Source organism: Ylistrum balloti, unplaced genomic scaffold (genome assembly GCF_031769215.1).
Source record: "Ylistrum balloti isolate Yb309-2 unplaced genomic scaffold, AGI_CSIRO_Ybal_v1 Utg369788, whole genome shotgun sequence".
In the NCBI taxonomy this organism is placed as follows: domain Eukaryota; kingdom Metazoa; phylum Mollusca; class Bivalvia; order Pectinida; family Pectinidae; genus Ylistrum; species Ylistrum balloti.
This window is the reverse complement of record NW_026781973.1, coordinates 138,639-151,953: the sequence shown is the minus strand read 5'-3', so window position 1 is coordinate 151,953 and position 13,315 is coordinate 138,639. Positions and strand designations below refer to the sequence as shown.

Sequence of the window (13,315 nt, the reverse complement as noted above, 5' to 3'; positions counted from 1 at the left end):
TATGTAAATGCTATCGTAGATACATAGTAAAAAATTAAACTATATGGTACAATCGTTCATTCTAGAGTTAAACTGTATTGTAGACTTGTTATTTAAGCTGCCAAAATGCAAGCTTCCATCTAAAGTATTGTTACAGTCCATTATCAGCATGTAAATAAGTGGTATTATGATACCCAGAAACCTTACTTGCGTTAGTAGGATCATTAAAATAACAGGGGACATTTTGGAAAACGTAGGTCTGTAAACGAAGGTTATTTTTATTAACAGGTTCGAAATGGTAATTGTAGTGAAATCATCAAATACACAGTTGCTATGATAACCAAAATTTCATAGAAACCATCTTTGTAAATCAGTGTAAGATATCTAATAAATTAACCTTTACAAAACATTCAAGTTTCTAGCTTGATAAAAATCCTCCTATATATCGTAACATTGTTTGTAGTTGTTTTTACTGATGTAATCGATAAGTCAACCCTAAAGTAGGTCACTGTTTTGTCAGTATTGTGAAGGACATCCTGGATTACTAAGAATATGGTACATATGATTTTTATCGAATTTTCAAAATTTGAATATTTACGTGATTTTGTTCTAATTTCGACGTTTAGTACAAATTATTGCTGCTATATTTCCTCATCATAAGGAAACCAATATCACGTGCGACTAATGTCTCCCATTTCTGTCTCTTAAATCATTTTATATCCTAATAGGATTATCTACCGTGAATTGACGACAACGTCTATTTATAATCTGTTTGGTAACGATATATTCAGTCAACACATATTGCCATAGTTAAAATACCGTTTACTCTAACACACAAATTTAGAATACAAATGTAGTGTTGAAACCAAACAAATCTTAATTGGGTACTACGTGACTAAACGTCAATTTCTTTATCGATAATAGTTATTTTCTAAATCATCATTTGTGCAACCTCAAATAACACAAGAGTATTATAAATTATTTAACTAGTTGTTGTCGGTCTTACAAGAATGGAATCGGTCGAAGCGAGGAATTTTCTTGACAACACAAATTTACACGTTATTCTCAGCTATCAATTTTACTTCATGTTATTGCAAAAGTTACCCTTAAGTAAAAGGAGCATTATATACATACTCGGTAAACAATTATACTGTAGCTATTCTACCATTTCTATCTTAAGTCTTTCTAAACAACATATTGTCGTCTAAAGGTATCGACCCTCAATAAAGATTTGAACATTTGTGTGCCGCCAGCTATCATGTGGATTTCACTCCAAGGCGAAATAGTAACTTATGATACTCTATTACCAACAGCAACTTTCCGTACTTAGTTAATATAATTATATAATGGGTTTTTTTAATTCGTGAAAAATTCAAAACATCCTTCCTTAAAATTTGAGTTGGATTTAATATTTAGAAAACCTTACGGTCTGAACAATAACAAATACCCTGCTTCATTCATATCGCCTTATCAAGCTAGATTAATTTTGAAAATTCACTTTCTAAAAATAACAGCAAAAGAAGAAGGAATCATAACAAGCATAGTAATGAAGATGTACAACAATCAGCACAAGAATGAATTATCCTTAATCGTGTCATTGTATGGATGATGTAAAATGGAATTTTAATTAAGTCAATATAAAGAGAGTACAGATGTATGATTCGTTTCATCGGAATCAACAGTCAACAAAATTCAAATCATGTGTATCAGTAACTAATATTTTATTTTGAAATAGAAAAGGGAAGTCATGAAACCAAAGGAATTAGAAATCACATAACAGTACGATCATGCGGAGCACTTGTTATCATATTATTGATCAGACGAGAAGAGCGTGCCCGTTCTTCGTATCAACATAGACACAGGTAATGTTACATCTACGCTAACGATCTATATTGTTTGTCATCGTAATCCGCCATATGTATCTTTACAAATAATTACAGATTATAACTAGTAATAACAATATGGATCGTACCAGTCTCTACACAAATACGTAATCCCCGTAATAAAAAAAATGTGACAGCATTTGCATCTTTAGGTTAATGACAAATAATGTTTATGAAAATGAGAAACATGCCGGGTATCTTCGATGATGAATAACAGAAATTAAAAAAAAAACAATATGTTGTCTAACAAGTATTTTCGTTGTTTTTGAAAAATCATTCCTCACCTGAAAATGAATAACGAAATGTGTTTTCAATATGTTAGAAGGGACCTTCTCAAAAAGTTACTTAAATGATATACTAATCATAATTCCGTTTCATCATTGTAAGGTTACTGCTATGTAAAGCAACATAATGCTTAAATAAACAGATCAATAGATAAAGGATCCTATCTGGACGGTTCACTTTGAAAGTAAATAGCTAAATGATTCTACCTGGACGGTTCACTGTAAAAATGTTTCGCAAGGAAAAGAAAACATCAAGAGATAATAAAAAAAAATCAGAGATGATCATAAAAACATTAAAGGCACAGGAGCAAATTTGCATATTAATTGCAAAAAAAAATACCTGTCTGCTGTATTATAATCATGTAAGGAGGAAATGTCGTTCAGGGAGAAAAACACAGACGGTTAATTGTCACACATCACATGATATGTCTGAAAAACAATTACGTATTATATAGTTATATTTTAGTACTCGTGCGAAGGTAAATTAAAAACAAAACATGTTTATTATTGCAAATTGAAGTGAAAACTACTCATAGGAAAAATCAGTATCAAATGCAAAACACCTACATTCATGTAGAAACATACACGATAATTACGATAATTGTCCTAACGCACATGATGTAAAATAAAACATATGCCAACAATTCTACCAAGTAAGAGTACACTCTAAATTCTCTCCAGTACTCTTGTCTCCTTTTTTTATAGAATCTAACGCCAGAGTACACACATTAATACAGATGCATTACTTTGTTTTATTTACAATAACAACAAATAAAAGAAAATGAAAATCAATATTGGAGAGAGAAACAAACACGCCGATAACTATGTTATACGGACTACAAGTAGGATTATAGGTGTTTATTTCACTCATATTCACAAATCCTTTTATTATCGCAATAAATTTTCTTTCTGTTCTTTATAAGAAATATATAATCGATGGGAATCGTCGATTTAATACCTGTAATCTGTCAGTGCTTCCGAACAGCCCTCGTTATGGTCGTATGGCCAAAACGATTACTTCTTAACAACGTAGAGGTATTCACGGATGTGTTTGATTGATGGAACCGCCAATCTGCCTATAAACTATTTTCCAATCTTCTCTATAGAAATTAGTTCCGGGTATCGACGCGTTATGATATTTTTGTGGTGATAGGCTACAATGAATATATAGGTATTGATCAATGCCAAATCCAGATTAGATTTGTTTTTTCTTTGTAATTCTTTGTGCTTTAGTTCTGATATTCATTTATTTGTCTAGTTTGTCTAAAGGTAAACAATATTTTGTATGTGTGTTATGCCTAAATTCCGTTTTTGTATTATTTTTATAATTAAAGATACTTATAATTGTGGTTCTAGGGACAAAAGTGCGGAATTTATAAGGCGAGTGCTGAAAATGAAAATCCACGCTTGTATTGCTTTATATGTCTTCATCTTTGTAAATAAACTTGAATAAAACTAAAATAAAAGTATTAAATGATAGATTTTAAGGTGCATTTACCTTAATATATATATATCTTTAAATCTGTTATAATCAATTTGGAATGTTTGAAAAAAAAATCAAATACTTTCTAAATTAATATGTGTATGAATAGTTAATCTATTCTTATATCGGCATTTCGGATATCGAGTATTTTTTTTATCCCATTGTTTTTTCTCTCGTTTTGTCATGTTATCAAGGGCTTTTTAACGCGATATTAATTAATGGTAATACAGAGAGATAATCTTATATAACTATCCAAATTATAACTGATAATAAAACATATAATTGAGTTTACTACTAAACAAATACATTATGACACGCTGAAATAATAAAGTATTATTACAGGTGATAACACTTATCTCACAGGCACACCAATCGTAACAGAATATGAATCAAAGAGTGTTTACTACGGCACGTTCGAGCAGGAAATCAAAAATCGGTAATTTTGATGAACTCGTCCTTTTTAAAGATGCTAATCAAAGGATCGAAGACTGGCTGGCTCGCGTAAACTCTTATATTCAAATTCTGTCTAAAGCTGATTATCTTTACAAATTTCAAATCGATGAGATGAACGGAAAGCATTGTGTTAAAGTACAAACTTAATGTATGCATTTTTAGAAATCATTTTGCTAAATTTACAATAACACAGTACTGAACGAAGATTCACGTAACATAACTGTTTCTTGTCGGTTTATTTTCTACATAATAATTCCCGGAATGCATTCCTGAAGTCGGTGCTGCTGAAGTTATACAGAAATGGGTTTATTGTTGAGTTACAGTACGACATCCAAAACGTTACGACAAACACCATCTCTGGCACTTTTTCTGGTGCAATAGCACTAACGTCAAAGACGATGTGGAAGGGGAGCCAGCAGATGATATATCCTATCAAAATGTAAGTTAACGTGATAAACACTCGCCTCTCGTGTCGATCGTTCCTTCTCTCTCGTTTCAAGTCCTGCCGCTGTTTTTTTGCATCTTCATTGGTGACAACAGATGCCTCGGGTTTCCATTGACTTGTCGATGGAATCGTTATAATAGAGATCGGGTCAAGGTGAATCCCATTTCGATTTGGAGGGGACAGATTTATTGGTGATTTCTTTACTTCGCTTTCATTGATGACTTTTACGGCAGCGCTTTCCTCAATGGAATCTTTGGACTGACTTTCGTCGTTCTTTCCAGACATTCCATTCACTACCCTAGATGTGCTGGGTTGATCCGGAGACCTCTCACTCGGCCCAACAGAATTGAAACTTTTTCTTTGTCTCAAAACGTAAAAAACGCGAATGTAACAGACAAGAAGTATTACAAAAGAGCCGTGGTGTCCAATGGTTGCTATGACAATTACAAACTCTTTGTTATGAGATGGTTCCCATATGCACTCTCCTGGAACGGCGTTATTCACTCTATCCAGTACACAAGGTGGTAGCCACAACACTATCATGAACACCCTGTAAGTATAAAAGAAGTTAAGGCAATGGCGACTTTGCTTTCAGAGGACCTATGACAGAAATATTGAAATTTCGCCACCGAACTAAAATAACCTAACTGGTTGTTACTTGTAGGACAATTAGAAGTGATTCGTGAGATATGCTTCAATATTTCAAAAGGTCTCTGCTACAACCTACTAAGTGCCGCATATCTTAAATGCACGACAGTTAAAAACTATCAAAACAAAGGTGTACACTATCAAAGTATACAACTGTTTAAGGATTAGGGTATGTAATCATATATTCTGAATCAGCTGCCATATACAGTGTTAGATGGCTTATTTTTGACTGAAGCAACACGCTCGCTTCCGGTTCTTGTGCAATATTATCATTATCAGTATATGACAAATTTACTGGTTCCCGAATTTTCTTATATTTCAACCATTGGCATTCAACTTTGATCTACTAAATTATATTTAAAGGTTATTTGCAAAGCTAGAACGGCGTACACTAAATATTCTTTTTCTAAATTATATAGTATCTGAAAATTGGACTTCAGTCTACAATTTTCCAGTTTAATCCAAAATCAATAAATTGTTTCAATTTAAAACAAATAACAATGAATAAGAACCCCGATAGATACTGTATCTTTGACAGAATAACAATATATTTTATATTGATAGTGTGGGCCATCCTTCGCTCAAAAAATAAGTCAACAAAAACAGACAACATGTTCTGGTGTGTTGTTGCCTATTTGAAAAAAGTATATTCACGTATTTGGTTTCATGTCACTAATAGACACTCACATTAATATCCAAAGCGATATTAAATGGAAACCAAATACAAAGCTTTAAAGAAAAAAATGGCGATAGGGGGCGCAGTCTATTAACTTCCATGTAATCGTAAAACAAACTCACCTTGCCACAACACAATTAGTTATTGTAACACGACTTGCCATGTTGAATATATTAATGCATCATAGATGATAAAAAATCCAATATATCATTATACATTTGCATGAATGATCTGTAATTTTAATTTTGTCTTTCCAATGACATTCAGCATTGTCAACATAAACAAATAGTGCGTATACTCCAGTATAATAGGAGTCGTTACGTTACAGCTACACAAGAGGGTGCGTTAATTAATAAATCGAAGTCGTACATAAGTAGAAATACAAATAAAATTCATACAAAGCTAAAAATGATTTCCTCGAAAATCAAACTGACCTTATTTCACCTGCGTCTTCTACCAATATGTATCAATGCCATACAATAAACGTGTACATAAAGTCCACGTAATATGCAAATGTTGTTGGTTTTGTTCTGTGAGTGGTTTCAGCTGATATCTCGATCAGTCAAACGTATTGACATGTAAACAGTATTTGTTGGATAATAATGCGGGATGTTTGAACATAAAATTGCAATTTAATTAATAAGTTTTCATATCGGCAATACCAAAACAAAAAAGGAGAAAATATATTAACATGTTTTATTTGGATAATATCAACACACGTCTATCAACAGGGAGTGGAATGACGTTGACACCTGTCAACGCGTCACCAGAATTATCATAATCTGCGTAATAAAAAGGAGGATTCTTTAATGGTCTACTAATTGTGTTATAATGATGAGATATACAAAAAAAGCGTATGGGGAAAGAAAGAGTACATCCAAGGCGTCAAAAAAAAATGTCTATTTACATTTTGGTTTTATATTGTTTAATGCCTTATCAGCAATTAGAGTTATTTAAAGACAGAATTTTGTACACAAAAAAGGAGGAGGGGTTGAGGACAGGAGGAAGAGAGACAGAAAACAGGGTCAGTTTAAATGGGAAAAAAACACAATGAACAGTTTATATAATTCACATTCTATACATGCTTGACCCATGTAAGAGTCTAAATCCATGTGTCATTAAGTAGAAATATTATTATTACAACAGCCACATTAAGCACAGACATTAGAACAAACACCCTGTTCTGTACAATCGTCACAATTATTTTGAAAGCTATCAGTTCCGAAAACGGTTTACCGGTGATCCGATTTACGTTTTTTCCAAAACAATAAGAAAGCCACCCATGTGAATAGCAACTTTCAGTACATACTTAGAATTAGATACAGCAGTGGCAAAAATGAATTTTGCTCTCCTATGACTCGCAAGTGAAGCTAATGATATGAATTTTTGAAGTCTAAATAAACACGACACAATAAGTAACTGAGGTATCACTCTAAAAAGACCCATTAAGTTAAATTTGCCATGTACCCAAAAAAATATTGTTTTGTCAGACAAAAGAAAAACAGAAAAGATAAGAAAACCATACATAAATGAATTATATGTATCGCATCAAATATTGACGAACGAACTTAAATTACTGAGTGCATTTTTTGTACTAACTTACCAGACAGCTATGATAAGGCGAATACATTTGCGCTTGTTGTGATGTGCGCGGTAATGCACACTCCACGTTACTGACCAAAATCTGTCAATAGATATCACTATTAGGGTGAATACTGAGGCAAATGTCATCCCATAGTCAAAGAAAATCCAGACGCCACACAGGAACGAGCCGAAAGGCCAGTAGCCCAGTACAGTGTTTGTGGTATAGAAACTCATGGCACATACAGCTACGGATATATCAGTGATGGCTAGGTTGATCACATAGAAATTAAAAACAGTTTGTAAACGTTTTGTTTTTGCCACTGCTACTAACACTAAGCTATTTCCACATATTGTCAAGAGCACAATTCCATAGAGAACTATGCCAATTACGATTTTTCTCCATGTCACAGAGGAAACGGCATCAGTAGTTGTGGTATTTATAGAGCTGACGTTCAAGTTATACATTGTCGTGATTAGCAGAAGACAGGTGTACAAGAGATCAAATGACACGTCACTGGTCAGTCTGTTTGCTAAGCTAATGATTAAAATCAAATGCCGTATGTACGTTGTGTCGGGTAGTCTTATAATGAGTTCAACGGTCTGAAGGGACGGTGGCTGATGAGGGTGTGATATACTGATCTGTAAGTAATTCTATTGACCCAACATACCAGTATACCGCCAATGATTGAAGAGATATTAACAAGTTCGCGATTCAATGATCACGTAACGAGCAGACGTAGGACCTAAAACATGGTAACCAACGGTTCTAACATCAACTAGTTTGGCGGTTTGATTGGACGATGATTAAGTGGACTTTTAGTCAAACTACAATACCACAGACCAATATGCAATTTTCATATTACTCGTGCTTCTTAGCTAGAGAAAAAATATGACGCTCAATAGCTAAAGACAGGTAAAAGTTTAACATAACTATTATTGCACTTGTATCTTTTTGTCTTTTATTAGCACATGATATTCAACTTTAATTGTCTTAGTAAATACACTTTTAAATTAAAGCTATCAACATTGGCTTATAATCACGTATTAGCGACCTCCATCACGACTGTTACAACAAGTTCAATGAACCCGACATTGGATAGAATGTAATCTGACTTGATGGTAATAAGGGTAACTATAAAACGGGCTAATGATCCGACAAAATTGCCTCGTCGCCATTTACATAAGTGTCCGACATGAACATCAATAAATATCGACATATCAACAAAACCCCGAAATTTAAATACATAAACGAAGGCAAAATTAACCTATGAGACACTTACAAAAGTACAGTAAGTAGGTGTTCTGGGAGAATGAGCGTCTTCTGCTTCATCGACGACATCAACATGTCAACATAATCATTATTCAAACTCATTAAATATTAACAAAAGAAAGATTGACACGAAGACTCATGAAAAAGAATAAGGAGATTAAGACCAAGTGTTCCGGGAGAGTATGCTGTCTCTGCTTCATCGACGACACCCGTTATGTGAACTTGGTCAATTCAAGTACGATTACTAAGTATACACTAATGCCTGTTGTGTAATAATTTTATATAAACATTTACGTATCTAACATTCTCTATGTAAATTAAAGAGAAAAATATCATAATCTTTCCGTATTAATTTCTTCTCATTTAGATAAAATTAAAAAAAAATATGTTTTACTCGTTTCAATATGTATACATTTGTACTTTTAATTTTCACTGCAGCGGCTGTGATATTTATAATTGATAACAGACATACAAACACAAGGAATTAGGCCTATTCATTTGCTTGCTGTTGCGATTTTCCAATTGCAATATGCAAGGCAGTTTAAAAAAACTGCTGGATCAACATTCCATTCAAGATTAGATTAAAACCAGAATTATCTCACATAAACGAAAAACCGTAAGAAAATACCAACATGTCAACATAATTATAATCCAAATTCAAATTTAATTAAACAAGGGCAAAATATTAACAAAAGAAAGATCTGCAAGGAGACCCATGGAAAAGGTCAATACATGTAAAGAAAGGTCACATTTTCCAAAGAGAACAAGGTATAAAACAACAGAAACCATCAGGTAAACTAACGAGCATCAAACACGTCCAGTTTCATATCATACAACGGAACCATCAGGTAAACTAACGAGCATCAAACACATCCAGCTTCATATCATACAACGGAACCATCAGGTAAACTAACGAGCATCAAACACGTCCAGCTTCATATCGTACAACAGAACCATCAGGTAAACTAACGAGCATCAAACACGTCCAGCTTCATATCATACAACAGAACCATCAGGTAAACTAACGAGCATCAAACATGTCTACATTCATATCGTACAACAGAACCATCAGGTAAACTAACGTGCATCAAACACGTCTACCTTCATATCGTACAACGGAACCATCAGGTAAACTAACGAGCATCAAACACGTCCAGCTTCATATCACACAACGGAACCATCAGGTAAACTAACGAGCATCAAACATGTCCAGCTTCATATCGTACAACGGAACCATCAGGCAAACCAACGAGTATCAAACATGCCCAGCTTCATATCGTACAACGGAACCATCAGGCAAACTAACGAGCGTCAAACATGTCCAGCTTCCTATCATACAACGGAACCATCAGGCAAACTAACGAGCATCAAACATGCCCAACTTCCTATCATACAACGGAACCATCAGGCAAACTAACGAGCATCAAACATGCCCAGCTTCATATCGTACAACGGAACCATCAGGCAAACTAACGAGCATCAAACACGTCCAGCTTCATATCATACAACGGAACCAACAGGCAAACTAACGGGCATCAAACATGTCCAGCTTCATAACATACAACGGAACCTTCAGGTAAACTAACGAGCATCAAACATGTCCAGCTTCATATCATACAACAGAACCATCAGGTAAACTAACGAGCATCAAACACGTCCAGCTTCCTATCATACAACGGAACCAACAGGTAAACTAACGAGCATCAAACACGTCTAGCTTCATATCATACAACAGAACCAACAAGCAAACTAATGAGTATCAAACATGTCCAGCTTCATATCATACAACGGAACTATCAGGCAAACTAACGAGCATCAAACACGTCTACCTTCATATCGTACAACGGAACCAACAGGAAAACTAACGAGCATCAAACACGTCCAGCTTCCTATCATACAACATTCAGGTAAACTAACGAGCATCAAACATGCCCAGCTTCATATCATACAACAGAACAATCAGGTAAACTAACGAGCATCAAACATGCCCAGCTTCATATCGTACAACGGAACCATCAGGTAAACTAACGAGCATCAAACACGTCTACCTTCATATCGTACAACGGAACCAACAGGAAAACTAACGAGCATCAAACACGTCCAGCTTCCTATCATACAACAGAACAATCAGGTAAACTAACGAGCATCAAACATGCCCAGCTTCATATCATACAACAGAACAATCAGGTAAACTAACGAGCATCAAACATGCCCAGCTTCATATCATACAACGGAACCATCAGGTAAACTAACGAGCATCAAACACGTCCAGCTTCATATCATACAACAGAACCAACAGGTAAACTAACGAGCATCAAACACGTCCAGCTTCATATCATACAACAGAACCATCAGGTAAACTAACGAGCATCAAACATGCCCAGCTTCATATCGTACAACGGAACCATCAGGTAAACTAACGAGCATCAAACACGTCCAGCTTCATATCATACAACAGAACCAACAGGTAAACTAACGAGCATCAAACACGTCCAGCTTCATATCATACAACAGAACCAACAGGTAAACTAACGAGCATCAAACATGCCCAACTTCCTATCATACAACGGAACCATCAGGCAAACTAACGAGCATCAAACATGCCCAGCTTCATATCGTACAACGGAACCATCAGGCAAACTAACGAGCATCAAACACGTCCAGCTTCATATCATACAACGGAACCAACAGGCAAACTAACGGGCATCAAACATGTCCAGCTTCATAACATACAACGGAACCTTCAGGTAAACTAACGAGCATCAAACATGTCCAGCTTCATATCATACAACAGAACCATCAGGTAAACTAACGAGCATCAAACACGTCCAGCTTCCTATCATACAACGGAACCAACAGGTAAACTAACGAGCATCAAACACGTCTAGCTTCATATCATACAACAGAACCAACAGGAAAACTAACGAGCATCAAACACGTCCAGCTTCCTATCATACAACGGAACCAACAGGTAAACTAACGAGCATTAAACATGCCCAGCTTCATATCATACAACGGAACCATCAGGTAAACTAACGAGCATCAAACACGTCCAACTTCATATCATACAACGGAACCATCAGGTAAACTAACGAGCATCAAACACGTCCAGCTTCATATCGTACAAAGAAATAAAATATTCGTCAATGAGATCACTATACAGACCGTAAGTAATGTAACTTTCTCAAATAAAGTTGACAGCAGCGACACGACAAGGTTTACAAACCAATATTTACATCTTCATATTGCACAAGGAAGTAGAACATTTCCCAAATCGATCAATTTAAAGACCATTGAAGTTTCCCAAAATTTACTTCAAACTCATGTCTGTCAGCTGTCGACTTTATGCACGAAAATCGTAATACTGGTAAGATGTCAAAGATTAACAAAAGACACGCAAGTTGATAGGCTTTTTGTTATCTAAAGTTAGATACAGTAGAGCTAAAAAATTAAACTGTTTCATCCTTCTAGGACTTGTCAGTGATGCTAAGATACATAGAGCCAAACAACGAATTTAACTGCATCCTAGAGCTATTCCTTTCTTCTAGGACTAGTCAGTGATGCTAAGATACAGTAGAGCCAAACAACGAATTTAACTGCATCCTAGAGCTGTCTCTTTCTTCCAGGACTAGTCAGTGATGCTAAAATATCGAATCAACCGTGACATGTCAACACTGCAATTTGGAAAGCATGATTGTTACTCGCGACTAGAGGATGGTAAATATATTGTGATATCACTTAACTATTAAATCATTGGCTGAAGGGAATTTGAGATTATAAGCAGATCGCCGAAAATGTAAATGAAATATAGACCCTCTTCACCCATCCCACTTTGCCTTCCTCTCATGCGCTCCAGATTCAGTCTAGCTGCTTCAATACCGCCCCAAAGCTTTATCAATATCATAATTTATGTATTGCTGCTATGCCAAGGACTGTATGGTACCTACCTTTGTTTTACATGTTTTCGTACGAATCATTTGATCGATGGTTTACTACTTGCTCTTCCATTCTGAACTAAGCTCGTACGTGTATAGCAGGATTGTAAAAGGTACACAAAAACAGAATTATAGGGCTCTTCGCTACTGATCACCCTCAGTCCTCTACTAGTCTTCAAAGTTTGATGTTAGATATCTATGTATTGTGGATATATACAGAAGGCAGAAACAATGTAGAAGAAGCATATTCATGTTTATACGAAATAAGGTACTTTGTGGGGTAAGCCTACGAATTTCACAGGTTTCACGTGGATGCAGGTTGATAAGGGTTAAGGGAAAGTTTAGGACCATCTTGGTGATCTCGTTGAGAAATATTTTGTTTCTTTGTTCTGTGTTCAGCTGGGTGTGTTTGGTGCTCGTTAGTTTACCTGCTGGTTCCGTTGTTGTGTGCCTTGTCATTTTAGAACCCGACATATCTTTCTTGGATTAACCCAGATTTACATGGCGAGTGTCGTCAATGAAGCAGAAGACGCTTACTTTTCCGTTACACCTGATCTTGCTTTCCTTTAACTTTTAAGGAAGTTTGTTTTGCCCTGGTTTTGGTGAATTTGAGTCTGAATTGTGATTATGTTGACATTTTGGTATTTTCTTGTTGTTTTTGCGGCAGAAGTATAT

The 13,315-nt window shown here is 35.2% G+C and overlaps 1 protein-coding gene across 1 annotated transcript; it reads right to left on the bottom strand.

The window, feature by feature from the left end:
* Positions 1–4,317: 4,317 nt before the first annotated feature.
* On the bottom strand, positions 4,318–7,900 carry LOC132544252 (beta-3 adrenergic receptor-like). The gene is made up of 2 exons (XM_060207825.1): positions 7,455–7,900; positions 4,318–5,077 (listed from the first exon to the last, which is right to left on the bottom strand). The coding sequence occupies exons 1-2, from the start codon at positions 7,898–7,900 to the stop codon at positions 4,318–4,320; spliced, it is 1,206 nt and encodes a 401-aa protein (XP_060063808.1).
* Between the last annotated feature and the right edge of the window lie 5,415 nt (positions 7,901–13,315).